This window comes from Lutra lutra, chromosome 11 (assembly GCF_902655055.1).
Source record: "Lutra lutra chromosome 11, mLutLut1.2, whole genome shotgun sequence".
In the NCBI taxonomy this organism is placed as follows: domain Eukaryota; kingdom Metazoa; phylum Chordata; class Mammalia; order Carnivora; family Mustelidae; genus Lutra; species Lutra lutra.
In genome coordinates this window covers 102034660-102062316 of record NC_062288.1, presented here as the reverse complement: position 1 = coordinate 102062316, position 27657 = coordinate 102034660, and the positions used below count along the sequence as shown (strand labels likewise).

Here is a 27657-nt window from a genome sequence, read left to right as displayed (position 1 = left end):
TGACTGTCTGTGGGCACCTCCCCCCCGCCCAATTTCATATGTTAAACCCTAATGCCCACTGTGATGGTTTGGGAGGTGATTAGGTCATGAGGGAGGGGAGCCCTCAGGAACAGGATTAGTGTCCATATAAAAGAGACCCCAGGGGCGCCTGGGTGGCTCAGCAGGTTAAGCCGCTGCCTTCGGCTCAGGTCATGATCTCAGAGTCCTGGGATCGAGTCCCGCATCGGGCTCTCTGCTCAGCAGGGAGCCTGCTTCCTCCTGTCTCTCTGCCTGCCTCTCTGCCTGCTTGTGATCTCTCTCTGTCAAATAAATAAATAAAATCTTAAAAAAAAAAAAAAAAGAGACCCCAGAGAGCACCCTGGCCCCTTCCAACATGACACTCAAGGACACAGTGAGAAGATGGCGTCTATGAACCCGGAAGTGGTCCTCCCTGACCTGGAATCTGCCAGAGCCTTGGCCTTGGCCTTGCAGCCTCTGCACTGTGGGAAATAAGCTTCCGTTGTTCATAAGCCACCCAGTCTGTGGACTCCTGTGAGAGTGGCACAGAGGGACCAAGACAGGCCCCATTCACATTGTATCTCTGTGGCATGAGAGGTTTCTCCATGACGTCTTGACAAATGTTCAAGAAGAATAGATGATAAGGCCTACTCATTTATGAAATATCAGAGGGGCACCTGGGTGGCGCAGTCGGTTAAGCAGCTGACTCTCCTTTTGGGCTGGGGTCATGATCTCAAAGTCTTGAGATCAAGCCCTGTGTTGGGCTCTGAGCTCAGCACAGAGACTCTTGTTCCTCTCCCTTCCCCTCTGTCCCTCGCCCATGCTCTCTCTCTCTCCAATAAACAAATAAATAAATAGAATCTTTAATAAATAAAAGAATAAATAAAATGTCAAAGATCACAGAGGGGCAGTTAAAACCAGGAATGCTGGAGTCAGAAGGTTCATATCCTACATTATTTGTCATATGTTCTGACAGTCAATAGCAGTGCGACCTGGGACTAGATGAGCAGGCTCTTCAAGTCTCAGTTCAATCTCTGTAAGACGAGGATAAAGCAATGCTCAGGCCATAGGATTATTGTAGGATTTAAGGGGGGAGGGCAGGCGGGTATGGGGAGGAGGGAATGCATGCAGAAATGCTCAGCAGAATGCCTGTCAGGTAGTGCTCAGAGATCACTAATTTCCCAAGTTTATAAATTTCATAAGGGAAGTGACAGTAATTATGGTCACTGGACCTCACTCGATGCCTACCCCACAGTTAGCATTCCACAAACCCTTGTCTTAGTGTGCTTCTCCCCATACTCTTAAGTCAGGAAATTATGTGGCCTTGACACTATAATAAATAGTCACCTAATTTACTGCACCCATCCAGGAAAGGGGTTCAAATGGTTCAACTCTAGCTTTGCCAATGGCCCAAAGTCTTCCCCTCCTGGAAAATTATCATATCCTCATATAGGTTTTTTTCCCCCTCTTAGTGACTAGTTAGGTCAGCTGGGGATAAGGTAATGCATCTCATCTCTGAGTAAGCTTTACCTTTAAAAGGAAGATTTTTAAAAATTTTCTTTAAATTGTTTTTTCTTATGGATCTATTGCATTTTGAAAAATACAGCTGAAACTAACACTGGATGTTAACTATACTGGAATTTAAAAACAGATGAATATAAAATGATATTGAACTGTTTGATATTCTACATTCCTAGCATTCAAATAAGTTACTTAGTGTAAACTTTGGAGGTGTTAGTTGCAGAATGTCTTTCTGCCCTACAAATTGAGGGGAGAACCATCAGATTCATAGGAATTCATTAAAGATTTATTAAATTAAAAATGTTCTAAATGCTGAAGCCTGTGAGTAACCAGCTTTCTTCCTTCCTGGCCCAATCCGTATACACAGAAAAATACTCCTGGACTAGAAATCTTAACTCCTAATTGTATTCTTCAACTCTTCAGGCATGTTGAGCCCCTCGTGTGGAAGAAGTCTCAAACCCTAATACACACCACAGGTTTGCCATACAAAAATCATTTTAACCTAATTTTCTTCTTTTACGTTGTCAAGAGGGAAAAGCTGGGCTGTACTTAGATATATGTAGGCCACTAGATTGACCATCTGGTCTTGCACTTTTGGGGAACATCACTAGAGGAACAAACAACATAAGACAAGCAACTGATGGTCTGTTCACGGATGAAGCCATGGAGAGCAGCTTCCAGAACTCTTCGGTCTGGATTCATTTTACCGCGTACTCATCCCCGCCCCCAAGGCCAATAGGTGTTTTAACCCAGGAAAAAAATGCAAACTTTTATTTGCTCAGAGGCACACAAAAAAACTAAGAAGCCCACGAACGCAAAACAGACTCAAGGGCCACGTTCTCTTTTCCCATGAGTATAACCTGCTCAGGCCCTTCTGTCGCTTCGACCTCAAGCCTTCCCAGGCCCAGGTAGTAGCGAGAATATCCTTCTCCCCACAGCTCCGGTAAGGACACGTGTTCTTCCAGCCAGGCTTGGCGGCGGGACCCGGAGCTCCACACCGCCCCTCCTTCCCAGGTTCCGCCCCCGCCCCCCCCCCCCGCGCCCCGGCCAATCGCGCCCCAATGCGCAGCCCCGCCCCGCCCCTCCGGCCCATGCCCGCCGCCTTTGTTCTCCTTCACTCCTTCTCTCAGCCTGTGCGCTCCCGGCAAACCGAGTGGCAGCCGCTGATTGGTGGCCACGGCGCAGCCAATCAGAAGGGGGCACCTCACGTTAGGGCTCGGAGCTTTAAACGCGCGAGCCGCGGGGCGCGCGGAGGAGGCCGGGGAGGAGGGCCGGGACGGAGGGCGGCGCCGCCGGGCTCCGACGCGTAGCGAGGCGCACGCGGCCCGCGCCCCCACTGCGGCTGGGATTGGCCCGCCGGCGGCTTCCCCGCCCCCAGCCGGTCGCTGGCGAGGACTTCCTGGGGGGTTTCTTGCCTTCCCTCCGGTTTCGCTCCAGAGGCGAGGGCCCGAGGTCCGGGAGCGCCCTGGGGCTGTCGGCGCAGGGAGGCCGCGCTGCGCACTGCCGCGATGAGGCTCCGGAAGGCGTGTCTGCTGGTCCTGCTCCTGGCGCTGGCGCAGCTGCTGGTCGCCGCGAGCGCCGGGGGGCCGGATGAAGGTGAGCGGCCGGCGGCGGGCCGGGCCTCATGGGCCCCAGGGGCCCGCGCTGGGGACCGGGGTGGCTGCGACCGAGGACCGGTGGGTTTCATGCGGAGCCCTTACGAAACTGGCGCCTGGCGCCAACTTGCCAGAGTTTAAGGGCAGTGGCGGCGAGCGGAATCGCTTAGGAGATCTCGGGAAGAGGAGGGCGGCGGAGGCCTCCTAGGAAGCCCCTGCCGCCGAGGCTTAGGACGCGGAGAGGGTGCCAAGTGCCTTTTTTGCGACTGGCTCCTTCGCCCCGACTGCGCTGAGATTGTACTTGGGTTCAGGTTGACTGCTCGCTTCTGGCCAGGGGAGCTCGGGAGCTAGTTAAAATTTCCAGGCGAACCCGCCCAGGGAGCGTGCAGGAAGAGGGGGCCACTGTTTTCAAAACAGACAGGTCTTAAGAGAAGAGGCGAGAAGGCCCGGTAGGAGCTCTCCACGGCAGCCTCGGGCATCAAGCGTCTTTTAAAAACGTCGTTTGTAGATTTGGAAATAAATAACTCATGGGTGTGTGTTTGAGGGAGAAAGGGACAACGGCTTGGTTTGCATTTCTTAGAAGCCAAAGGTTCCATTCCCCTCTGCGATTATTTATTCAACACCTACTACGTGCCAGTTACTGAGCAGGGATCTGACCTCCCATAAAGCTCCGGCTCTAGTAGGAACATTAGACAGCTACTAGTCCTGGTTCCCGCATTTTTCTTGGAAACCAGCTAGCTGAAAACAAATGGCATAAGAGACCTTTGATAACTAGAACGTACCAGTCAAGAAAAGAATGCTGTTCCTAGAGAACAGGCATCAACTTTCTTCCTCTCTGGGCTTTCTCCTGATGATGGATCGTCCCAGTCAGTTTGGGCCAATATAAATAAACCTCCTTTTCTAATATTAGTCTGTAGGGGAGGTGTGAACTTTATACCCTTTCAGACAGATTGAGTAACTTCTGTGTGGGTCACTGATTCAAGTTTAAACCCAAATAGAAAGGGAAGTAAGAATCAGCACTTGGTGATAAAGACACCTGCCGAGAGGAAGTAGACCGTGGCTTTCATGTGAGTTTTGGGACCTTTATCCAAATCACCTGATGCTTTTTTAAAATACAGAGTCCCAGGGGTACCTGGGTGGTTCATTCATCTGCCTTGGGCTCAGGTCATGACCCCAGGGTCCTCTCTGCTCAGAGGGGAGCCTGCTTCTCCTTCTTCCTCTGCCGCCGCTCTGCCTACTTGTGCATGCTCTCTCTTTGTGTCAAATAAAACCCTAAAATAAATAAATAAATAAATAAATAGTCCCAAAATATGCTAAAGCATATTGCGGTGGTGAGCCCTGGAATCTGCATTTTAAGCATGTTATTCATTGATTCACATGCAAGTTAAACTTTGGGGGGGCACCTTAAAGTTTGAGGACCAGTGAGGATGGAGGGTCATTTTTGGAATATAGCTAAAAAGCGTTATAGTTTTGTCTTGATTTTGATCTAATGATTCTGTTCTGAGGGGTTTCTTAAGAGGCCCAAGACTGGCAAACTTGGGGTGCATGTCAAGGGTTATTGGGACAAGCAGGTTTATTATTTGGGAGACAGGTCGCTAACGCTGGGAAGGCCCTGGGGAGCAGGTGCCTCTGGAGTTGTCATGGTCATGGCAGGTCTTCCAGGGCAGTGTCCTCAGGGGTTGGAGGGGATAGGGTGGAGAGGTCTAGTCCCTACCTGGACCCTTTCCCATCCCTGAGGGCATCCCTGGTCCTTCACTTTCTTAAGTAACTTGTCCTGAAGATTAATTTTGGGGCCCATTTCTCTCCCACTGCAGAAGTTCTAAGTCTTTAGGTTTTGTTTTTGTTTTGTGTCTCTTATGTTTCAGATTCAAGCAGCACAGTGGTGTCACAAAAGACAACTCCCCCCCACCCCCCCGCCCCCAGAATATGTTTGCTAGATAGATTGAGCTCTGGTGGCGCAGGCCTGAGGTTGTGGGTCTTTTTGTGTCTGAGATGAGAGATCACCTGTGCTTTTCACATTTTTCCAGCTAAAATAGCAAATGAAAAACACTTTGATGCTGGTTGTTGGCTGTTTTTATTTGGGACTGGTTTAGATTAAAAGTCAAGTGGGAATCCACGTGTGTGTAGTGCTGAAGAAGTGTTCAGCCCCCCTCTTTTCATTCCTGAGAAGTAATTATCCAGTGATTCCACCTAAAGCTTTGGGCATGTTAGGAAACGGTCTGAGGCGACAACAGACGGCACCTGAGTGGTCAGGACCCTCCACTAAGTAGCTTGGTGATCCTTGGGCAGGTGACTTACCCTGTCTGTACCTTAGTTTCTTCATCTGTAAAGTGCACACCATGTTTCCCTGAAGGGATGAGAGACTGTGTTTGAGGGCTCAGCGTGGTGCCTGGCACGTAACACAGGCCAGCTGTAGTGATCCGTCTGATAACAGATTTCTCTTTCTCCATGTTTAATATCAACTAAAGTGTTGACTTAATGGTAGAGTTTATCCAGCTCTTGGAGGTGCCAGTGGGGACTGAAGAATGAGCAGCGGAGGGAGTAGAGCGAGGACATGGCGGAGGGAGCTGCCTGCGACCAGGCTGGGCAGGGCTCCGGTGTTGCCATCAGGGGTCCTGTTGAGAGTGGACAGGATCGCAGGGGTCTGGGGCCACCACTTGGAATGGCCTTACCAGGTGGGCTGAGCACTGTGGAGGTGGTGTGGGAGGCTTCTTCGGCCTCATACTGAGGAGAATGGCACCCACCCAGAAGATGCTAGAAGGCTGTGGATATATTTTCTGTCCTAGAATGTCCAGCCCTAAAAGTAAAGCCCACTGAAAAAATGGTTTCCTGTTAGGATGTGGGATGTTTTCCTTGTGGGGATGTGGGGGTTTCTAGGAGGTAGGAATAGAGAGCCAGCGCCCTCTCAGATGGCGGAGGGTCCAGTCCTGGGGTTACGTGCAGGCTGGGAAGGACTGGGAAGGTAGCGGCATGCCCTGATGCGTTTGAGAGCCTTTAATTAGGTGGGCAAGGTTCTTTCGTTTTGTGTATTATCCTTTAAAAAAGAAAAAGTTCCCTGGTTTTTTTTTTCCCCCCAAGGATCAAGAAATGAGTTCACTCTTAGGAGTTCTGTCCCCTGGTAGCTCAGGGACACCCAGTGTATCGCGAGAGCTCTGTCACTAGTGGTGCTCACAGACCACGGCAGGCTGAGTGTAGGAAAGAAGGCATCTTTGCTTGTCCTTTTTTTTGTAAAATTCACCTGTCCCTATGCTTTGAGCAGATTGTCAGGTCCTCTGCTTGAAGTGTGGATTAAGTTCCCGGGATCGTTCCTTCCTTCCGTGCTGCAGTCTTTCTATGCGCCTGCAAGTTCATCTGGCTCCCGCATTGGCCAGAGCAGTCAGGCAGTGAGCGTGGATCTGTGTGGCCCTTGAGCCCTGGCCAGCTGCCCTCAGCAGGCCGTCCAGTCTGAGGGAAGCCTCCAGATTGGAGGCCATGTGTGCGGTGCCCTCTAGGCCCCTGACCTGCACAGTGTCCCTGCATCAAGTCCTCGGATTTGCAGCTGTCCCAAGGTCATTCTGGGTAGGCCTTCCAAGTGATGGGTGGTCAGAATGGCCTCTTGGAAAGCCAGTGTGGCTGCTGTCGCACAGGCCACCACAGGAAAGCTCAGTACTCAGCTCTTGCCTTGCGGGGCGGCTGTAGGCAGTATTTCCAGAAGCACCTGGAAACCCTAGCCAGCCAGTGTTAAACTCAGGTTCCCAAGAGCCCTGTCTGTGTGCTCAAATTCTCCAAGACCCGGGTGTGGAGTGTTGGCTGCCCGTCACCAGGGGAAGAGGACTTGGTTTATGCCCTCAGCCTCAGAGGTGCAGATGGGGCTCGAGCCCCCATCGTCTTCCCCCAGGTCCCGCCCTCCTGCTTTTCCAGGAGGCCCGATGACAGTGCTGTGGGCCGGGGCCTCTGCAGGCCTCTCCTTTCTACAGTTCTGCTGTGGAGGAGGGAGGACAGGGGTGAGCGGGTGTTGGAGAGCCATGGCCCTGGGAAGCAGGGAGTCTGCTTGGTTTGTACTTCTCAAACTGGTGGCTTTTCTTTTGGGATTTTATTTATTTATTTATTTATTTCTTTTTTAAAGATTTTTATTCATTTCATTTGACAGAGATCACAAGTAGGCAGAGAGGCAGGCAGAGAGAGAGGAGGAAGCAGGCTCCCTGTCAAGCAGAGAGCCCGATGCGGGGCTTGATCCCAGGACCCTGGGATCACGACCTGAGCCGAAAGCAGAGGCTTTAACCCACTGAGCCACCCAGGCGCCCCTCTTTTAGGATATTAGAGGCCTTTCTTCCTCCCCCCACAAAGGAGGAGAACTTTACCTTAAGCTGGAGAGAGAAACGTGGAAGTTAGGGAGAGACAGCGGGGAGTGTTAAGGAGTGTGGTTGAGCGAAGTGTGGCCCCTGGTGGGTTTTTGGTTTGTTTTTTGTAATTAGTTTGCAGCTTGGTAGATTTTCACGAAAAGGGACAAAGCTGCCACGCCACCCAGACCAGTTCCCTGGCTTGTCCCAATAGCTGTGGAGCCAGCCGTGGGTTGGTTGGGGCAGGGCTAAGGTGGGGTGGGTCCCGGAGGCTCCCGGATCCTGAGGCTGACTTCATCCTCTGCTCCCAGCACAGAACCAGCAGACTCACTTTATCTCCCGGGAAGCTTCTCGGAAAGAGTAACTGGCCCCTTGACACTGTCCGGCTACGGCTGCACTTGGCTGCTGAGGCCACAGCGGGAGAAGCTGGGAGGCGGGAACCGCCGCCCCACGGTTCCTTGTGTCCGAAGTTGGGCGAAAGATTCCCTGAGAGCCAGTAGTAAGATGAGCTCAGATTCTGGTGCTTGGGGAAGAGAGCTTTGTTTCCAGGCAAGGCATCCTGCCGAGGTGTGATTTGTTGTGTGGCTGTTTTTTTGTTGTTGTTTTTTGTTTTTAAGGATTTTATTTACTTATTTGACAGTTACAGTGATAGAGGAAAGACAAGCAGGGGAGAGGCAGACAGAGAAGCAGGGAGCCGAATGGAGGGCTCTGTCCCATGACCCTGGGATCATGACCTGAGCCAAAGGCGGATACTTCACGACTGAGCCACCCAGGTGCCCCTATTGTGTATTTTTTTTTTTTAAGATTTTTATTTATTTGACAGACAGATCACAAGTAGGCAGAGAGGCAGAGAGAGAGGGAGAAGCAGGCTCCCCGTGGAGCAGAGAGCCCGCTGTGGGGCTCGATCCCAGGACCCTGAGATCATGACCCGAGCCGAAGGCAGAGTCTTTAACCACTGAGCCACCCAGGTGTCCCCCTATTGTGTATTTTTGATACACGTTGACTCTGTAAATCTGTAAAAAAATCTTTGTGGGATAACTCCTGCCCTGGGGATTACTCTGGGGTGACTCCCTAAGTCAGTAGAGTTCCCTACCGGCTTCCCTGCACACTCCTGTCTGTGTGAAGGACTGAAGCCTGCGGGCTGTGTTTGACCAGATAAGGTAGAATGCCACCCCCTTTCAGAAACGGAAGTAGTGGTCCGTCCTCCAGAAGGAAAAGTCGAGGCGAGTCCCCGTTTCCTGCGGGTGTTGTTTTGGGGGCCGGGCAGCCATTTGCTCATGGCGGGCTGAATGCGGCCCGGCCTGTGGAAAGCGTGGTGTGTGAGCAAGACGAGGGTGTCGGGGAAGGTCAGCCTCCCCCTGACGTGCCCTAGAACATAGAGCCCGGGATGTGGATAAAGGAGCCTTGCTTTAAGGGTGCGGCAGCGGGGTGGTGCTGGGGAACGGATCAGACCCCAGTGCGGCACGAGGGGTGGACAGTTAGATTCTCCCAGCCTGGGCAGGAGGCCCGCGGGGCCAGGCTGCGGAGCCACGTGCACAGAGGCGCCTCGCCGGCCCTCAAGTCCCGCTGGGGCATTCAGACTCACTTCTAGACCGGTGCTTTGCAAACGTCTTTGTAACCAGGACCTCTCTTTAAGTGAGCTCCTAAGTGGCTACCCAGTATGCAAACTTCAGAGCGGAATTTCTGGGGTGGGGGAGGCCTGACGTCCCGACCCCGGCTCGTGGTGGCCCTCAGGGGCCACTCGGGACTCACAACACATTTGGAGGGTTTGGGGTTCTAGGAAAGTTTTTAAGGAGGAGAGTCCTCAATTTACTAACGAGTCTGGATATTTTCTGCTCAGATTCTTCTAATAAGGAGGATGCCATTGAGGACGAAGAGGAGGAGGAGGAGGAGGAAGAGGAAGAAGAGGACGATGACTTGGAAGTCAAGGAAGAAAATGGGGTCCTGGTCCTGAATGACGTGAACTTCGATAACTTTGTGGCTGACAAAGACACGGTGCTGCTGGAGTTCTACGCTCCGTGGTAAGGACCCTCGTCCTCATCCCACCAGCCTGGACGAGGGGGTCCCTCTGTGCTCCCATGCGTTCGCCTCACAGTCCTCCAGACCCTGTTGGGGGGGCGGGTGTGGGAGTAGGAACGCCAGGAGCTCAGCCTCTGGTGAGCCCGCAGTGTGAAGCAGGAATGTGTCCTCTGGTGGTTACGGCGGGGGCGTGGGCCTGTGATGGCATGGAGGCCGGTGTTGGTGACAGACCCGTTCTTACCTGCAGGTTCTGCCCTGACCCGTCTCCCGGTCACCCCGCCGCCCTCTCCTGCCAGGCGGGGCCTGCGGGCTGTTTCCAGTGTGGGAAGGCACACCGTCCCCGGCGGGCAGCGGCCACCCCGCTCGTGCTGTCCTTCACCCTGTGTGCCCTTCCTTGTCCCCTCCGCTGCCGCTCTTGATCTCAGAATCCCTTCTTGTCTGTCCTCTTTACCCTGCCGTCCTTGGTTCACTTTTGAGATGGAATAGTTAAGATACTCTTAGTTTTTGGTCCAGTGCCTGATGCTCAGGCGTGAGGCGTTTTGTGTAAAATACATAAATAGTCCTCAAGCAGCTCCATGAGGTTACAGTGTTTCGTAGATCAGTACTTCTCAAACTCTTTGGTCTTGTGAGTCCAAACAGTTTATGTGGGTCATGGCTGTCACTCGTCACCACAGTAGACATTGAAACAGAAATTTCCATATTAATCCATTTTTAACCCCTTCCATGTTAACATCAGTGTGCTGTCCCTGTGGTCAGCCGGGTAGCCTCTGGAAAACACTCTGTGCTCTGAGGGGGGGAGTGAAGAAGACCAGGAAGATCTTTTGTAAAGAGTTTTTACCTCACAGACCCCATGGGAGGGCTTCCCTGGACAAACTTTGAGAAGCTTATGGACGAAAGCGTGGGGGTTTGGAGGTGTTGGGAGGCACGAGCCCAGGCCAGAGCTGGAGTAACGGCCCCCATCTGCCCGACTCTAGCCGCGTTGTCCCTCTCATTGTGTTACCTGCATGGCTCCTCTTAACTGCAGTCATTCTGGTCCTGGCGCCCCTGTCCCTCTGTACGTTGCTGCGTGTTAAGTCTCCGTGGGTACAGTTAACCACCTTCTTCCCTAAATCTCCTCAGGTGTGGACATTGCAAGCAGTTTGCTCCGGAATATGAGAAAATTGCCAGTGCTTTGAAGGAGAACGACCCTCCCATTCCTGTGGCCAAGATCGATGCGACCTCAGAGTCGGCGCTGGCCGGCAGGTTTGGGGTGAGCGGCTACCCCACCATCAAGATCCTTAAGAAGGGCCAGGCTGTGGACTACGAGGGCTCCAGGACTCAGGAAGGTGAGTGGAGCCTGTGCTCCTGGAGGAGGTGGGGCTGGGACTGTCCCCTGCACTGGAAGGTCGGCGGGGGGGTTTGGGTGATAGAGACAAGGACAAGGTGAGTGGGCCGGTCGTGGCCCCAGGAGCACCAGCTTCTGGGAGTGCTCCCTGCCGGGATGTTCCAGGTAACTGAGATCAGAATAAAGTTGTCTTCGGGTAGGAGGGATGTCTTCTCATTTCAGACCATGAAACAAATGTGGAGCCTGTGTGTTACATGACACACGAGGCCGTGGTTCTTGGCGGTGCCCTAGAGCAGTGCTGCTCTGTGTTGACCTTGGTCACAGTCACTTCATGGGGTCCTGAAGCCGGTGCTAAGCCCCATCCCAGGTCCCTAAGTTTCAGGTCAGGCTCGATGATTTGCATTTTGTACAGCCTCCCAGAGCTTACCTGGAGCCGTGGGTCTAGGGCCCCGTGTTGAGAACCACTGATGTGGGGTATCTTAATCAGTAGAAAAAAACCCATCAGGGGGCGCCTGGGTGGCTCAGCGGGTTAAGCCGCTGCCTTCGGCTCAGGTCATGATCTCAGGGTCCTGAGATTGAGCCCCGCATCGGGCTCTCTGCTCAGAAGCCTGCTTCTTCCTCTCTCTCTGCCTGCCTCTGCCTACTTGTGATCTCTCTCTGTCAAATGAATAAATTAAAAAAAAAAAAAAAAAACCCATCAGGTTACAGTTTCCATTCCCAGTGTGGCATAGTGGACATAGCGTGTCCTAGACATGCGTCTTCCCCTTGTCAAGCCTCAGGTTCCTCATCTGAGGAATGGGGGTCACTTGAATCTGATCTCAGAGTTCCCCTCGAGCTGGCGGAGGGCCTCTCCTGTGACCCCCTAAGGATCCGACCCGGCGTAGATGCGCAAGGAAAGGTCAGAGTTGTTAACATGCTTCCACTTTGTTTGTCTGTCTGCTGATTAGATCATACGTTTACGGGGTTCACAGTTCAAAGAGGTAGATAAGAGGGGCGCCTGGGTGCCTCAGCCGGTTAAGTGTCTGCCTTTGGCTTAGGTCATGATGCCAGGGTCCTGGGATCAAGCCCCGCCTTTGGCACCTTGGTTGGCAGTGAGCCGCTTCTCCCTCTCCCGCTCCCCCTGCTTGTGTTCTTTCTTTCACTGTGTTTCTGTTTGTCAAATAAATAAATAAAATCTTAAAAAAACAAAAAAAAAAAACAACAAAGAAGTAGATAGGAGTCTTTATAACCTGACCCTGGCTGTCTAGCTCCCTTCTGGGAAGGCAGTTCATGTACTAGGTGTCTCCTATGTCCTTCAGAGATACTGTGGACACATGAGAACAAATGTATGTGTATGTATATCATTTCTTACAATTGTTAGCATCTTTTTTTTTTCCCCCAAAGATTTTATTTATTTATTTGACAGAGATAGCAGGAGAGGGAACACAAGCAGGGGGAGTGGGAGAGGGAGAAGCAGGCTTGCTGCCGACCAAAGTGCCTGATGCGGGGCTCGATTCCAGGACCCTGGCATCATGACCTGAGCCGAAGGCCCAAAGCTTCACGACTGAGCCACCCAGGTGCCCCAGTTGTTAGCATATCTTAATCGCCATTTGCCAGTTTTTTACTTGTGTTTTACTTTCGTGTTTTACTTAATGAATAATGTCTTTGCCGTATCAGCATGTAAAGGAACGTAATCTAAGAGCAGGTTGAAAGCCATGTCCTTACTGTTTGAAAGTGGACAGGTGTGAGCGTTTGGAGGTCCGTGCCCAGTGTTGGACCGCCAGAGGCACAGTGGCTTGGAATCTCAAGAGCGGTGTTTGCCCAAGGGGGCTCCTTGGGCCGCTGGGTTCCAAGTGTGTTGTAGTAAATGGGTCTCCCTGACGGAGATGGGCTTGGGGCTGTGGGCCAGAGGGGCAAGGGGGTCACGCCGTGGGGTTGCTGCTCTGCACACGTCCGTCTGGATCTCAGATCTAGCTTCTTGGTGACTGCGCAGAACAGAAAAGAAGAAAAAAGAAAAGTGTAAAGTTTGCCATCGCTGTTCCAAAGAACTACTCGGCAGGTGCCTTCTGAGTGTGTGTTCTGTGTCCCACTCCTGTCAGTGGGTCTGTCTCCAGGATGAGGCCACCACCTTTCCCGTGGTGCTGATGCAGCCTGAGCAGCAGGGGAGGTGCTGTCCCCCTTCATTCTCGATTCTTGTGCACCTGTCGTGACATGTGACGTGCTGGTGCTACACCGCGTGACTAAACGCACAGGTCTTTGTACCCGAGGAGGGGATGTCCTCGAGACCTCGGGTACGCATGGTCTGATGCAGGGGAGGAGCCCGTGGTTTGCCCCACAGTCTGGCAGGAGCAGGGTCCCTCTTGTCACCCGGGTCTTGGGCTGTCAGAGAAGTTCCCAGGCAGCTGAAGGACAAGGAAGAGTGGACTCCCTGAGCTGTGGCCTCAGACCGCGGAGTGCACTGGCCAGAGATGCGGCTGGCTTTCAGGGACTCGGACTTTTTTTCCTATTCTCCATGGCCCCCGCTTCTCCGTCTGCTTCTCCCCGCCTGCTCCTGTGGGGAGGCTCTGTCCGGGCTCAGGCTTGTTCGGTTTCTTTCAGAAATTGTTGCCAAGGTCAAAGAGGTCTCCCAGCCCAACTGGACGCCTCCTCCGGAAGTCACACTGGTGCTGACCAAAGAGAACTTCGATGAAGTGGTGGACGGGGCAGACATCATTCTGGTGGAGTTCTACGCCCCATGGTAAGACTCCGCCCCGTGCTGCCCGGACATTGAGGGGCCCCGTGCTGCATCCTGAATGCCCCTGGCCACAAGCTGGGGGTGTCAGAGGCCCCTGTGCGGGAGGCAGAGCCGAGCACGGGGGCTGCCCAGTCCCCACCAGGCACAGGCCGACGTGGCGGCAAAGAGTTCCGGAGACGAGTGGGGTTTTCCCAGGGGGTGGGACGAGGCGGACATGGGCCTGTGGCGCAGAGGAGAGTGAAACCTGCGTCAGGGGCACCAGGTGGCCCGGGTTTCCCCATGGCTAGAGGACACAGCTTTGCCCCAGGTGTGCTGAGACCCATGTTTGTCATCACATACCTGCCCTGAGAAAGCATGAGAGCCCTCGGACAGCTGTGGCTCTGTGGCCGCCTGAGGTGACACGTGTGTGGGGTGAATGGAAGTGCTGTTCACGGAAGTTCATGAGCTGTGATGAGGACAGAGCAGAGCTGCCACCACAGTGGGCAGGGCGGTGGTAACTGGTGGCCTCAGGTGACCTCCTCTGGCGTCACTGCCTCCTGAGGAGTCTGTACAGTGGTTCTGTCCCGCTTGTGGCAGAGACGTTCCAGAGTGAATCTTGGAAGATGACCCTCAGCCTTGCTTCATGCTCTAGACGTGTCCCCTTCTCGTGTTTGGGACTCCGGGTTCCCACAGCTGTCCTGCCTTCTGTCACCTCCACTCACCCTGTGGCCTCTGCCTCTCTCGCCCCCAGATCCTCCGTTACAGCTGGGCCCCTTTTGGAGAGAAACGGCAGAGCCGGGCTGCAGGGGCCTGACGAGCTCTGTTTGGGGGCAGTGGCCTAGAACATGGTTTCGATGGAAGCACGTGCCTGTCAGTAAACAGGAAGGCCCAGCTCTGCAGAGGAATCGGGCCAGTCCCTTAGAGCTTAGCAGGGACGTGGCCTATGTGTCCCCACCACGTGCAGGAGACAGCCAGTTCTGGCCCCAGACGGCAGGTGATGACAGCTGATCCGCGGGAGGAGCGCAGAGACGATCGGGAAACTTGCAGGGGCAGGAGTCGGGTGGGGCGGGGGACCTGGATGTGGGAGAGAAGATGCCAGAAAGAAAGGCAGCTGGGGAGTTGGGGAGAGCGGCTGGTTGAGGTGGCAGCTTGGGGAGCCGAGGCGCTGCGGCTCCCGTGCTTCGTGAGAAGAAGAGGGAGGTGTGGGCCGCTGGAGGAGACAGCAAGGCAGGCCGCCCTCCATGGCGATGGGAGTGTAGCGGCCAGTGCTCTGGGACGGCTGTCAGCCTCCCTTGGGGACTTCTGCCCAGGTCAGCCAGTGCTTCTGATTCTTGTGCAGGCTTCCCGCTTGTCAGGGTATGCGATGTAGACCAGAGTCAGGAATGTGACCAGGGCTTGAGCGACAGTGACCCAAGGCTCGGGGCCTCCCCAGCACAAGTCACTGTCCTTGGTCACTGTAGGACATGCGTGCATGGAGGGGACAGGTGGGCGGGGGCGGGAGGAGCGCCTGCTGCGGGAGGAGCAGGGGGGCCGGGAGGTGGTGAAGGTGTTGAAGGATGTCTCACGACCCGTGACGGATCCTAAATTGAAGTTGCCTGGGGCCGGGGTCAGTGAGTACTAGTTCGCGTCGCACGCTCAGGATGTGCTTAGACAGCAAAGGCACCGTGTTGCTGCCGCTACAGAAAACAGTTACCCTCTCCCTGCAGACGGTTTACATACCGCAGGGCGCAGCCGCGAGGTGCCCTGAGGACCTTCAGCATGGTCCGCAGGGCCTGGAATTCGCCAGGCCCTCACCCGCGTAGGAGCTGCCTGATCGTGCCAGGCACACGGGCTATGTTAAGTTGTCTCCGTTCCCAGTTCCCATGGCTCAGGCCCACCTTCGCCTGCCCTGGTCGGTGGGTGTTCTCCGATCCTGGCCACGTGCTTTCGTTACCCTCTTCTCACCCACCCTTGGCGGGCTCAGGTCCATCTCCTCCTGGTCTTTCCTGTCCCAGATCATCTGTCACATCCTGTACAAAGCCACCCCTGACTCAGTGTCCTCATCTGTCCCAACTCTCCAACTGAGGGAATCTCCCTTCTTGGGCCCTTGTCTCTCGTAGCCTTTTCCATAGGTTACCCCCGTGCCCCAGTCCCACTCGTGCCTGTGTCACACGTGTGTGTCATGCGTGTGTGTGTCTGGTGTGCATCCTCTCGCCGTGTGAGCACCAGTGCCGGTGATGTCACGCCGGCCTCCAGAGGGGCCTGGCTCCCCGCCCCTACCTGGGAGATCTTTGGAGGCTGCTGCGCCGACCCGAGTTGCTCGGGAACACGGGCCGGGTTTTGGTGCCTCCCTCGGAAGAGAGGCTGTGTCCGCGCTGGAACCGTTTGCTCGCGGACCCGCTGCTTCTCGTAGGTGCGGGCACTGCAAGGAGCTGGCCCCCGAGTACGAGAAGGCCGCCCGGGAGCTGAGCAAGCGCGCCCCCCCGATCCCGCTGGCCAAGGTCGATGCCACTGCGGAGACAGACCTGGCCAAGAGGTTCGATGTCTCTGGCTACCCCACCCTGAAAATCTTCCGCAAGGGAAAGCCTTTTGATTACAACGGCCCACGGGAAAAATACGGTAGGCTGCCTCCTAGTCCTGCCTCGGTGGGGCGGGGCGGGGGGGCTCCCCTAGGGAGGTGGGGGGCAGGGAGAGCCGTGGAGCCCCGAGCCCCTCCTCAGGCAAGTGCTTTGCCCCCAGGTATCGTCGACTACATGATCGAGCAGTCCGGGCCACCCTCCAAGGAGATCATGTCCCTGAAGCAGGTCCAGGAGTTCCTGAAGGATGGGGATGACGTCATCATCATTGGGGTCTTTAAAGCAGAGAGTGACCCAGCCTACCAGCAGTACCAGGATGCTGGTGAGGAGTGGCCCTGGGGGCTGGACAAAACGGACGTACCCAGGCTGTGGCCGGTTGCTGGGGAGCCTGCCGAGTCTGTGGAAGACTCCTGGGGCATCAGCTTAGAGGACAGCCTGGGGAAGAATGGAGTAGCATCTGTGGGAACAGGCTTTCCTTTCTGGGATTGGGGTTAGAGTGGAGGTTAGTTCCCCGTTGCCTTGATTACACGTGGGGGATAGGATCTCGTCCTGAGCACACGGCTGTGCGGGCTTCCTCCTGACCTCTGAGGGGAGGGTGGGGTGTGTCAGTGTCATCCGAGTTCATCTCCCTCCTTGTCTTTCCAGGAGCCCCTTCCCAGCCCTTCTGCAAGGGGTAGGGTCTCGACCAGAAAACAAGGTTTTTTTTTTTGTAGTTGTTGTTGTTTTAAGATTTTATTTTTCAACAAGAGAGACCGCGAGAGAGGGAACACAAGCAGGGGGAGTGGGAGAGGGAGAAGCAGGCTTCCCACTCAACAGGGAGCCCGATGTGGGGCTTGATCCCAGGACCCTGGGATCTTGACCTGAGCTGAAGGTTAGATGCCTAACGACTGAGCCACCCAGGCGCCCCAAAGCACGGGTTTCTGAATCAGGCTTGGGTTCAAGTCTTGCCTCTGCCAGTTACTAACCTGCGAGCGCACGTGGGGACTTGATCTTTTATCTACTTCAGCAATCTCATCTACTTCAAGAGGTTGAGATCGTGCAGGTGAAGTGCCTCGTAGGGCTAGCGTCCAGGGAGTGCTGGTCCTGAGAGGTGGCGGTATGGTGGATAGCTGTCACAGGCATGTCCTGTAGGGGTAGGTGGCACTTGCCCATCCCGAAATCTGTAATCTGCTTCTGCCTATTAGCAGGTGTCCCTGCTGTCCCGGGTGGCCTTGGGAAAGAGGTTTTTTTTTCGGGAACGCTGAGGATCCTCTCTGTCCTTGTCAAGTTCCTCCTGAGTGCCCTCCACCTCCGCCCCCCTGCATATCACAGACAGCCCCGTTTGCTGCTTTAGAGCAGTCTTGTAACTGACCTGATGGCCACCTAGTGCTTGTTTCAGTGCCTTGCGGTAACCACTGTGCGCGGGTCAAGTGCAGGTTCACGCGGTAAGACAGCAGTCGAGGGATTTCCATTTCCGCGTCTGGTGCCAGAGCGGAGGTGCCTCATCCGTCTTTATGGATGCGGTGGCCTTGTCATCTCCTTGGAAGTGGCCTGAAAGAATCTTGCTGCAGGAGACCCCAGCCTCCCCCCGGGGCTGTGAGGGGGACCCCGTGTTTCTGCAGAGTGGGGAATGCGGCTTGGGGAGGGGAATCCTCACGGGCCTGCAGTCCTGTCACGAGCAGGTCTAGAGTTGTGACTGGAGTCTATGTCTGGCTGCTTTTGACAGCCGCCTCCCACCTCCCCCGGAACATGTGGAGTTTTCTGTAACCCAGTCGGGAGGCCTGCCCTTCAGCGCAGGGGACACCTCTGACACCTTCCCCGGTGTTTGGATCACAGACTCTGCTCTGGCAGAGCGGAGACCGCGGGGCGAGCCCGGGGATGTCGGGCAGGGGTGGGTGGCCGGCCGGGGTCTGGTAGGCTGACAGGAACGGGGCTTGAGCACTGGGTCACATGCTGTCCGGCTGCTTTTACCCCCCAGTGTGAAGCTGAGTGGTGGGGATGCTGTGGCCTGCAGAGCCGGAGATCTTGTCTGGCCTTTCCGGAAAGTTTGCCAACCCCGTTCTCAAGTGTCCTCGGAGAGTAGGCTTTTATCTTGAGAATTTTGCAGGATTTAAATTCAAGTGTATTTAGCAAAAGAACTGCAGCCCACGAGTAGGCCGGCCACCAGTCCGAGGAGGAGAGGCTGGGCGGGAACACCCACCGTGTGGCTCCAGGGGAGCGTGGTGCCCACCTGTTGTCACGGGCTGTCTGTGGCTTTCATGTGCTTCTTAGCACTGGAGACAGTGGTCCTGACAGATTAGTTCTGAGTTGTTCCGTGAACATTTGGTTTGCTTATTATTTTGTTTTTTTAAAAACACAATGTGTAAGATAGAGGCTCTAAGGTGTTACACCTACCCCAGCTCTGGGTGTCGTCCACGAGGGATTCACGGGGCTAATTCCGGTCTTTGTAGCGCGTCAGCTGTGAGTTTAGTCTAGGTCGGTGATGCAGCTTAATAAACTGTATTTATCGTTCTGTTAATTTCTCAGCGAACAACCTGCGAGAAGATTACAAATTCCACCACACTTTCAGCACTGAAATAGCAAAGTTCCTGAAAGTCTCCTCAGGGAAGTTGGTCGTAATGCAGCCTGAGAAATTCCAGTCCAAGTACGAGCCCCGGAGCCACGTGATGGACATCCTGGTGAGCGGTGCGGGGGGGGGTGGGGGGGGGGGGGGGTGGGGGGGGGTGGGGGGGGGTGGGGGGGGGGTGGGGGGGAGGGTGTGCTCTGGGACACAGCAGCCCCAGGCTGCTTTGTTTGTTTGTTTGTTTTTAAATTGCAGTCAGTTAACACATAGCGTAGTATCAGTTCCCACTGATTCAGGTGGGTTCAGGCTGCTGCTTTTTTTTTTTTTTTTTTAATTTTACAGATTTTATTTATTTATTTATTTGAGAGAGAGAGAGAGAGAGAGAGATCACAAGTAGGCAGAGAGGCAGGCAGAGAGGCGGGTGTGGGGGGAAGCAGGCTCCCTGCTGAGCAGAGAGCTGGAGATGCGGGGCTTGATTCGAGGACCCTGAGATTGTGACCTGAGCTGAAGGCAGAGGCTTTAACCCACTGAGCCACCCAGGTGCCCCAGGGTTCAGGCTTCTGCTGGGCGTGAGGCTGCTGGTTGAGCCGTGGCCCGGGGATCTGGGGATCTGAAGCCCGGAGAATTTGCTCTTTGCTTCACACAAGTAGAGTCTGGAGTGCCTTTCCCGGCCCCCTGGGCCCTTGCGGTGCGGTCAGGGTGCTTTTCCTGGAGGCTCCGAGCTGGAGCCGCCAGCAGGCTGGTCAGTGACATACTGGGAGGCCAGAGCGGCTCCCTCCTCTCTCCCCTGCCCCGCTGAGGGCCAGCACCAGCCAGCCTCCCCTGTGGCCCAGCCACTGTGGCTCTGGCCCGCGTGTCTGCCGTCGTCCTGCCAGGGACGTGCTCCTGGGTCTGAGCTGGGGCTCCTTAGCCAGGCAGCGCAGGTGCTGAGCTACAGAGTGAGGGCAGGCCTCTCTTCCCGGGATGTGGAGAGTGGTGCATGGGTTCGGCCTCCTTTTTTCTCCCCCAGGCCTGTCCAGCCTCTATCTTCCGAGGGACGGACTCACTTTGAGATGGGCGGAGGGAGTTTTTGGCCCAGGCGGTGCCTCAGTGCAGCTCCGCGTCCTCAGTGCTGCACGGGGGCCCTGCGCTGCCGTGAGCAGATCTTCAGATTTGGAGGAAACCGAGGCTCTCAAGGCCAGAGCTTTCCTTTGATAGAGAGCCTGGGGTGCAGAGCCGTGAGCCGTCTCCCTGGCTCCCACAGCCAGTCAAGAGCAGTGGAGGGGAGGGGCTGGGCTGTGACCCCCCCTCACTCCCCCCTGCCATTTGGGCAGAGGGCTCTCATGGGACCTAGAGGAGGTGGCGGGAAGGTGGGGTGAGCCCTGCATGCGCCACAGGGAGCCACCACCCCTTCTGATCCATTTTTTTTTTTTTTTTTTTTTTTTTTTTTTTTTTTTTAACAGATTTTGACTATTTTTTTTTTTTTAAAGATTTTATTTATTTGTCAGAGAGAGAGGAGAGCGAGCGAGCACAGGCAGACAGAATGGCAGGCAGAGGGAGAAGCAGGCTCCCCGCCAAACAAGGAGCCCGATGTGGGACTCGATCCCAGGACGCTGGGATCATGACCTGAGCCGAAGGCAGCTACTTAACCAACTGAGCCACCCAGGCGTCCCCTGATCCATTTTTGTGAACTGGAACCCTCGGGGCGTTGGAGAGGCTGCCCTGGATCTTTCTGACTCTGGTGGGTCCGCAGCCCCGTTGCCCCTTCTCAGAGTTTCATGCCCGTCTGGTCGTCTGCCGCCGCTCAGGCTCGGCGCCCCTCTACCTTGGATGTCTGGTGGCTGCCCTGTCTCCTGTCCTGTCCAGCTCCTCTCCTTTCATCTATGGGTGCTGAGCCGGGTGCAGAGATGGGCGCCCCAGACCCCAGCGGTCAGCACCATTCTGGGTAGTGTGCGTGTTCCCAGGAAAGGGGTCTGTGGCTTTCAGTAGGTTCTTGAAGAGGTCATTGACCCCAGAAGGGTTAAGGACCGCTCGGCCTAGTCTGTTGTACATATCACTGCCTTTTTACTCTTTACTTTAAATGGATTGGTATTACTTACGTACCACTCTTCTTGCAAAATTTATTTAATGCTGCTTTGTCAACATTATACCACAGAGTAAACTGCAGTTTTTTTTAAAGAGTGGACATGGAGGGGTGCCTGGTTGGCTCAGTTGGAGGCGTGTGCGACTCTTGATCTCGGGGTCCTGAATTCAAGCCCTATACTGGGCTTAGAGATTACTTAAAAATAAACTATTAAAAAAAGAAAAAGTGGATTTGGAATTCAGAACAGAGAGAAGACAGAGGCAGGGCAGGTAGGAGGAAGTCGGGAAGCACTGCGGTGAGAAGCAGGTCTTTACAGGCTGTGAGGCTGGCTCTGCCTGAGTTCAGGGTCTGGCCTGTGGCTGGTGAATGCTCAGCGGCAGAGCGGGTTTGCTCTGGGCTCACTCTGCTTTACTCTTGACTTCACCTTCAAAGGGGCACTCATTCTGGGGGCCGGCCTGACTAAAGATACCCCACAGCCCTGCCGTCTTCTTCGCCTGCTTTTCCAGCACTTTCCCTCCACCCTCCTCATACTCTGGTCCACATCCTCTGTGCTTTGTTCCCTGCGTGGTTCCTGCTGTTTCCTCCCCTGAGGCACCTTCCCCCTCCCACCTGGCAAGTTGTGCAGACCTGTCCCATCCTGGGGGGCCTCGTGCCCCGGGTGGAGAGTGCGTGTTCACCAGCCGTTTTGAGATCTGCTGCTCCTCCTGGCCGTGCCTCAGTTTCTTCCTGTGTAACATGAGATGGTAGTACCCACCCTTGGGCACTTTGAGGCTGGGGACTGGAGGATCTGGCTTAGTATCTGCCTCAGCATGAGCTGAGGGCCCTGCACGGCCTTGGGGGCAGTCACCAGCTCTGTGTCCCCAGGCCACTGTGCCCACCTGGTCACAGGTGCCGCATACATGTCCTTGTCGGGTTCGTCTCTGGAAAATACCTGGAGAGTCTTAGGAGCCAAGCTTAAGAGCCAAGGACGGTTGCCTGGTGCTAGACCGCTGAGCCCTGCAGGCCGTGCCACCCGGCCTCCTGCCAGCAGGGCTGCCGGTGGAGCAGCCTCCAGGCTCCGCAGCCCTGTCTGGCTCCCCGTTCTTACCCAACACCCAGCTGGGCTGTATAGGGGGTGGTCGTGGTGTGGCCTCCAAGGCAGAACCATGAACCCAGCATGGCTGCCCTCCAGCTGGGTGCACCTGGCCTCCCTCCCTTTACCGCAGGTGCTGTGCTGGCCTCGTCTGGGAAATGGGCCCCGGGGGCTGCTGGGAGGATCGGATCTGGGGAGATGGATCCTTCTGCTCAGCTCACCCGCGGGAACTGCTGCCCTCGGGAAGCCTGCCTTCCCCCAGCGGTTTCCCACACCCACAGTGAGCCCAGACCCAGGGGGAAGGGCACTTGGTGTCCGCAGTGGCCGGAGAAGCTCACTTAGGGGTCACCGGAGGAAAGGGGCCCCAAGGGACCTTCGGACAGCTCCTTCCCTACCCCCGTCCTTGAGAGCAGACGGCCTCCTGCTCAGCGGTGGCAGCAGAAGGCGGGGTGGCAGGAACGCCGCTTCTGCTCCTCACCTTCCCCACTTTTTTGCAGAGCTCCACGGAGGGGTCGGCCATCAAGGACCACGTGCTGAAGCACACCTTGCCGCTGGTGGGGCACCGCAAGACCTCCAACGACGCCAAGCGGTACACGCGGCGCCCCCTGGTGGTCGTCTACTACAGCGTGGACTTCAGCTTCGATTACAGAGCTGGTGAGCGGTCGTCGTCTTCGTCGTCTTCCCCCCCGCCCCCCCCTCCGCCACACTCTCCCCACGCACACTCCCTCCCGCCCCTGGCCCGGCCCATCCTGCCTGCGGGGCCCTCACATTTAGGAATCCTGCCCCCAGGCCCTTGCAGGTTGGTGGCTAGGGTGGAGTTTTAATTGATGGCTTCAAGGTAGTTTTATTTCCATGGTGCCATGTAGCCCTTTTCTAGCCTGTGGGGAACGTGGTGCGGAGTCCAGAACCCTCTCAGAGAGGAGGCCACCAAAGCCGGAGGCTTTCAGAGACTGCACAGATGGGACTAGGCCAGTCACTAACCCTCAGGCAGGGGCTTATGTCATTGGGCTTTTGACGTGGGTCCACCTGCTTACAAAGGGGGCTTTTCAGAAATGCTTCTCCCTCCAAGTTAGGTGCAAGCCTGGTCAGAGAGTCTGAACCCCAGGCTCTTTTTTTTTTTTTTTTTTTAAGATTTTATGTATTTATTTGACAGAGATCATAAGTAGGCAGAGAGGCAGGCAGAGAGAGCAGGGGAAGCAGGCTCCCCACTGAGCAGAAAGCCCGATGCGGGGCTCAATCCCAGGACCCTGAGACCATGACCTGAGCTGAAGACAGAGACTTAACCCTGTCTTAACCCAGGTGCCCCTGAACCACAGACTCTTCACCTTAATCTCTGTCACTCAGCTCACAGTGCTTGCTCCCATTTTAGCCACCCAGTTTTGGCGGAACAAAGTCCTGGAGGTGGCCAAGGACTTCCCCGAGTACACCTTTGCCGTGGCTGATGAGGACGACTTTGCCACGGAGGTGAAGGACCTGGGGCTCAGTGAGAGCGGGGAGGACGTCAACGCCGCCATCCTGGACGAGGGCGGGCGGAAGTTCGCCATGGAGCCTGACGACTTTGACTCTGACACCCTCCGGGAGTTTGTCAGAGCTTTCAAAAAAGGTGAGCCTTATTTTAAAAAATATTTAAAGCAAAACAGTCTTTGGACCTAGAAATGAGTTTTACATACATGGAATACTTGTTTTGAGGCATTAGAATATCTTTATCGATCCGGTTGAGCCCAATGGCCCAGTTTCCTGGCGTGGGCCGAGTCATGGGTAGACCTTGTCCTACCATCTGCCATGTTCTCTGTGCTTCTGCCCACAGAGGCTTCCCAGCCCTGGCCGCCAGCTCTCCTGGCAGCCCCTTTGTGCCGGGTGGCACCTCTCCTGGGACAGCCTCACTGGACAGGACCTGGTGGCCCATCAGGCGTGGGTGGGACCATCAGCATCCCCTCTGGCCTCCGCAGGGACTGGGAAGGTAGAAGGAGTGAAGAGACTAGAGAAATCAGGGGGTCAGTGTAAGGTGGCAAGGCTCTACCTGGCGCTGTCCCCCTGCATGTCAGGCCTGGCCTCGTTGCCTGGTCCTGTCTGAGCTGCCAAGCCTAGGGCCTTCTCGGCACTCACCGTTCCCCTGCTTGCTTTCCTCGGCAGGAAAACTGAAGCCAGTTGTCAAATCCCAGCCGGTGCCCAAGAACAACAAGGGGCCTGTCAAAGTCGTGGTGGGGAAGACCTTCGACTCCATTGTGATGGACCCCAAGAAGGACGTCCTCATTGAATTCTACGCGCCCTGGTGCGGGCACTGCAAGCAGCTGGAGCCCGAGTACACCGCCCTCGGCAAGAAGTACAAGAACCACAAGAACCTGGTCATCGCCAAGATGGACGCCACTGCCAACGACATCACCAACGACCGCTACAAAGTTGAGGGGTTCCCTACCATCTACTTTGCCCCCAGTGGGGACAAAAAGAACCCAATTAAATTCGAGGACAGAAACAGAGATCTGGAACATTTGAGCAAGTTTGTAGAAGAACATGCCACAAAACTGAGCAGGACCAGGGAAGACCTTTGAAGGCCTTGAGTTGAGGTCTGGTGGGCGGGAGGGACCAGACACTGGAGCCCCCAGCAGCCGGTGGCCAGAGCCCTCAGCGGGCCATGCAGCTGGTGGCTTAACACAAGGGCAGGATCTCTTTGGTTTTTAATTTTTTTTTTTTTTTTTTTTTTTTTAATACTCTGGGGTTTCACCTCATGCTCTGAATACTGAATAGGTAAGAATGACTCCATAGATTAGCCCAGATTTTTACAGAGGATACATCTATTTTTACCATTATTTGGGGTGTGATTGCTTTTTTTAACCTTCCGTTTTCTTTAATATATTTCTTAAAAGCAGATAAGTTGAATCTCTTCTGTGTGAATGGTTTTTTTTTTTTTTTAATTTAAAATTTAAGAAAACATTTGCCAAATCACATTGATTTTTTTTTTTTTTTTTTTTTTTTTTGCGTTTTATTTTACTGTTATCTGAGGAATTACCCGCTGGAGAAGATTTGACTGTCCGTGTGCTTTAGTTTTCATTTCTTACTGTACGGCACAAGGAACTGTCACCAAGCACTCTGCCAAGGATGACATTCCAGCCCGACCTCTGGGCCGCCACCCGGTCCTGAGAGAGTGGCACCTCTGTGCAGGATGGGGCGTGGCCGTGCCTTCTGCTTTCAAGCCAACGACCACGGGACGAGGAGGGGTTCCCAGGTCCCCCAGGCCCCGGGAGCCTGATTCCAAGGCTCAGCCTTGGGGTGAGAAGACCCCCAACCTGGGATAGGCAGCCCCACCTCTTTGGAATCAGTACAGCCTGAGGAGAGGTGACCTAGGGCACAGGTGGTATGTTAGGGTGATGGAAGAGAGAGGGTAGGCTCTTGTGATGGAATAAAACAATTACTGAAAATTGAGCTTCGTAACTATGTTACAGAACATCTCCATCCTGGAGCCTTGGCTGAGTTGAGGACCTGGGCTTTTTGGGGAGGGCTGGCCGTCCTGCGGGTGCACGTTGCCTCCGACACCTAACCATCCAGGCTTTGGGGTGTCTTCCTGACCAGGGTGGAGGGCATCAGGGGTCTCCGTTCCTGGCGTGCATGGGTGAGTGGTGGCGTGTTCCGGTGGGATGTGACAGGGACCGAGGCTGCGGAGACTGCTCCGAACACTTTTGGGTGGGTGGGGGGCAGGGCAGGGCAGGAAGCTGGGGCAGCCCCAACACTGAGGTCCTGGGGGACTTGGGGTTGACGGGAGCTTCGTCCCAGTGGTTCTGTTCACCAGCATGTGCCTTCTCTGCCTCCCCTCTCCTGGCAGCAGCTCTTCCGGCAGAGTGTGTGATCCGGCGGTGGCTGGCTGGGGACAGGAAGCAGGTCCTGGAGGGGTGGCTTAGGTGAGCCTTCCCAGAGGATCTGCTTTCCAGTCGAGTCAGGCGCAGGCGGACTGGTCCTTCCAGCTGTGGGAGGACGGTTGCATCTGGTAAGTTCTCAGCGTGGCCAGTGTAACAGGAGGTCTGTATCCCGCTCTGTGTCCTCTTCCATGGGGAGCACACAGGCCTTCCCTCAGGGACTTGCTGTCAGAAGACTCAGGAGGGAAGGTGGGTCTGGGGCTCGCAGGCCTTCATCTGGCACGGTCAGGAGAACAGAGCAGTGCCCTTCCCGGGGCTTCTAGGCGAGCTGGAGAGATGTCACGCAGTCCACGCAAAGCCCTGAAGAAGAGGCCTGGGCTCTTAGAGTAAGGCGTGGCCTCTGAATTGGTGTGTCCAGAAAAGCCCTTTTTTCTGAAGTGATGTGTGAGCTGGGACCTTGAGCTTGAGCCTGGCGAAGGGTAGGAGTAAGTCTTGCTTCTCCATGTGGTCCTGGGCCCTGCAGCATGGCCCTCCCAGGATGTTTGTCAGAAATGCGGAATCTCAGGCTGGCCCCCGCCAGACCTAATAAACCAGAATCTACGTTTTTCTTTTTTACGATTTTATTTTTAAGTAATCACTACACCCAACGTGGGGCTTGAACTTACAGCCCTGAGATAAAAACTCACGTGCTCTACTAACCGAGTCAGCCAGGTACCCCTCAGAATCCCAGAGAGTTCACGTGCACTTTGAAGTTTGAGGAACACCAGGCAAAGGCCCTGAGGCAGAAGTCAAGATGTGTTCAGTTCTGAAACCCGGAAACCGAATTGCCAGAGAGTATCTTGACTGACGGGTCTGGCCCTACGTTGACTGGAGAAAGTCGGGGCCCTGGGGGAGACGTGACCCCAGGTGGGTCCAGGAGCTTGTAGAGTGAGGAGCTAGGCAGGAGGGGGATAACCGTCCCTGTGACAGGGGCTGTGGTGAGTGGGTGTGGGGGGTGGGAGCCCGGAGAGCCGAGAGAGGGCGGAGGTGAACTTCCCATCGTGCTCGTGAGGGGACAGGCATCAAAGCAGCTGGGCCTCGGCCAGGAAGTCCGGAGTTTGACCTTCCCCGAGCATCCCGGTGGGGAACCGCTGCTGGCATAGGGATAAGGTATGGTCAGATGGAAATTCAGGTAATGAGAGTGACAACTGATACCAGGGGACACTTGGCAAAAGCCAGACCCCGTGCTCGGAAATATTGCCAGGTCGCGGGCTGCAGCAGTCTGTGAGGCGGGGACCGCTGCGCTCATTTCTCAGCAAAGGAAGGAGGGTAGGTGGGGTGGGCTAGCCCGGGCACCTGCAGAGAGGGCTTTGGGAGCAGGTCCCCCGGTCCCCGGGCTGTGGCCTCCCCCGGTAGAAAACCCAGTCTGGTCGCAAGGGAGCCAGGGCGGGCTGCAGGGACGTGGCTGCGTTTGGGGAACCGGCTCTAGCCGGCTAAGGACAGGGGCTCCCGGGCCTGGGGCAGATGGGAAGTTGAGGGTGGGTGAGGACCCCAGAAGCCGGTGTGACATCCAGGTCTCTGAGCTGACGTTTTGTTAACTAGGGAACGTCTCAAGCATGCACAGAAACAAGAACTGTGTGCCCAAGCCCGCACCCCACCCACTTGGAACAAGGACCAAAAGTTTGCTGCATCTGCTTTACCTGTGGGTCCCCCTTCTTTCCTCAAATGACCTATCCCAGGCCCGTCCTTTCACCCCTGCCCACCTGAGAATGCTTTTCCTGTAGAAGCACACGGTGTCTTACTGCAGCTGTCGAAATAAGGGATTTCACATCGTACCTAGTCTGTGATCAGATGTGCCTTATTGTCCCCCAAACGGCTCTTCCCTGTCGATCTGTGAGGCTCCTCAGTGAGCAGGGTCTGCGCTCTGGGTCTGTCTCTCGTGCGCCCCCCCCCCCCCCGCCCCGGTGGGCTTTTCCCTGCAGCGCGCATGCAGCAGAAGCTGTTCGTATCGGGTGCACAGGTTTGAGGAATGTTTGATGTTCACTGTCTCAGCGGCGTATCTGGGAGGTACTTAGAGACCTGGAGGGAACTGGGTGTGGGAAACTGTTCCAAATCCTGGAGGCCGAGCCCAG

General features: G+C 55.2%; 1 protein-coding gene across 1 annotated transcript; it reads left to right on the top strand.

The window, feature by feature from the left end:
* The first annotated feature begins 2772 nt into the window (after window positions 1-2772).
* On the top strand, window positions 2773-25114 carry PDIA4 (protein disulfide isomerase family A member 4). The gene is made up of 10 exons (XM_047695073.1): window positions 2773-3114; window positions 9273-9453; window positions 10571-10776; window positions 13353-13491; window positions 15860-16065; window positions 16186-16344; window positions 18528-18679; window positions 22196-22352; window positions 23068-23301; window positions 23832-25114. The coding sequence occupies exons 1-10, from the start codon at window positions 3027-3029 to the stop codon at window positions 24245-24247; spliced, it is 1938 nt and encodes a 645-aa protein (XP_047551029.1). The 5' UTR covers window positions 2773-3026; the 3' UTR covers window positions 24248-25114.
* Window positions 25115-27657: the final 2543 nt, after the last annotated feature.

Excerpts from the sequence above, each read along its gene's own strand:
- PDIA4 (XM_047695073.1), top strand. The coding sequence starts at position 3,027 with ATGAGGCTCCGGAAGGCGTGTCTGCTGGTCCTGCTCCTGGCGCTGGCG. Across the intron at positions 3,115-9,272 it reads CGCCGGGGGGCCGGATGAAG|ATTCTTCTAATAAGGAGGAT; the intron begins GTGAGCGGCCGG and ends TTTTCTGCTCAG. Across the intron at positions 16,066-16,185 it reads CGGCCCACGGGAAAAATACG|GTATCGTCGACTACATGATC; the intron begins GTAGGCTGCCTC and ends CTTTGCCCCCAG.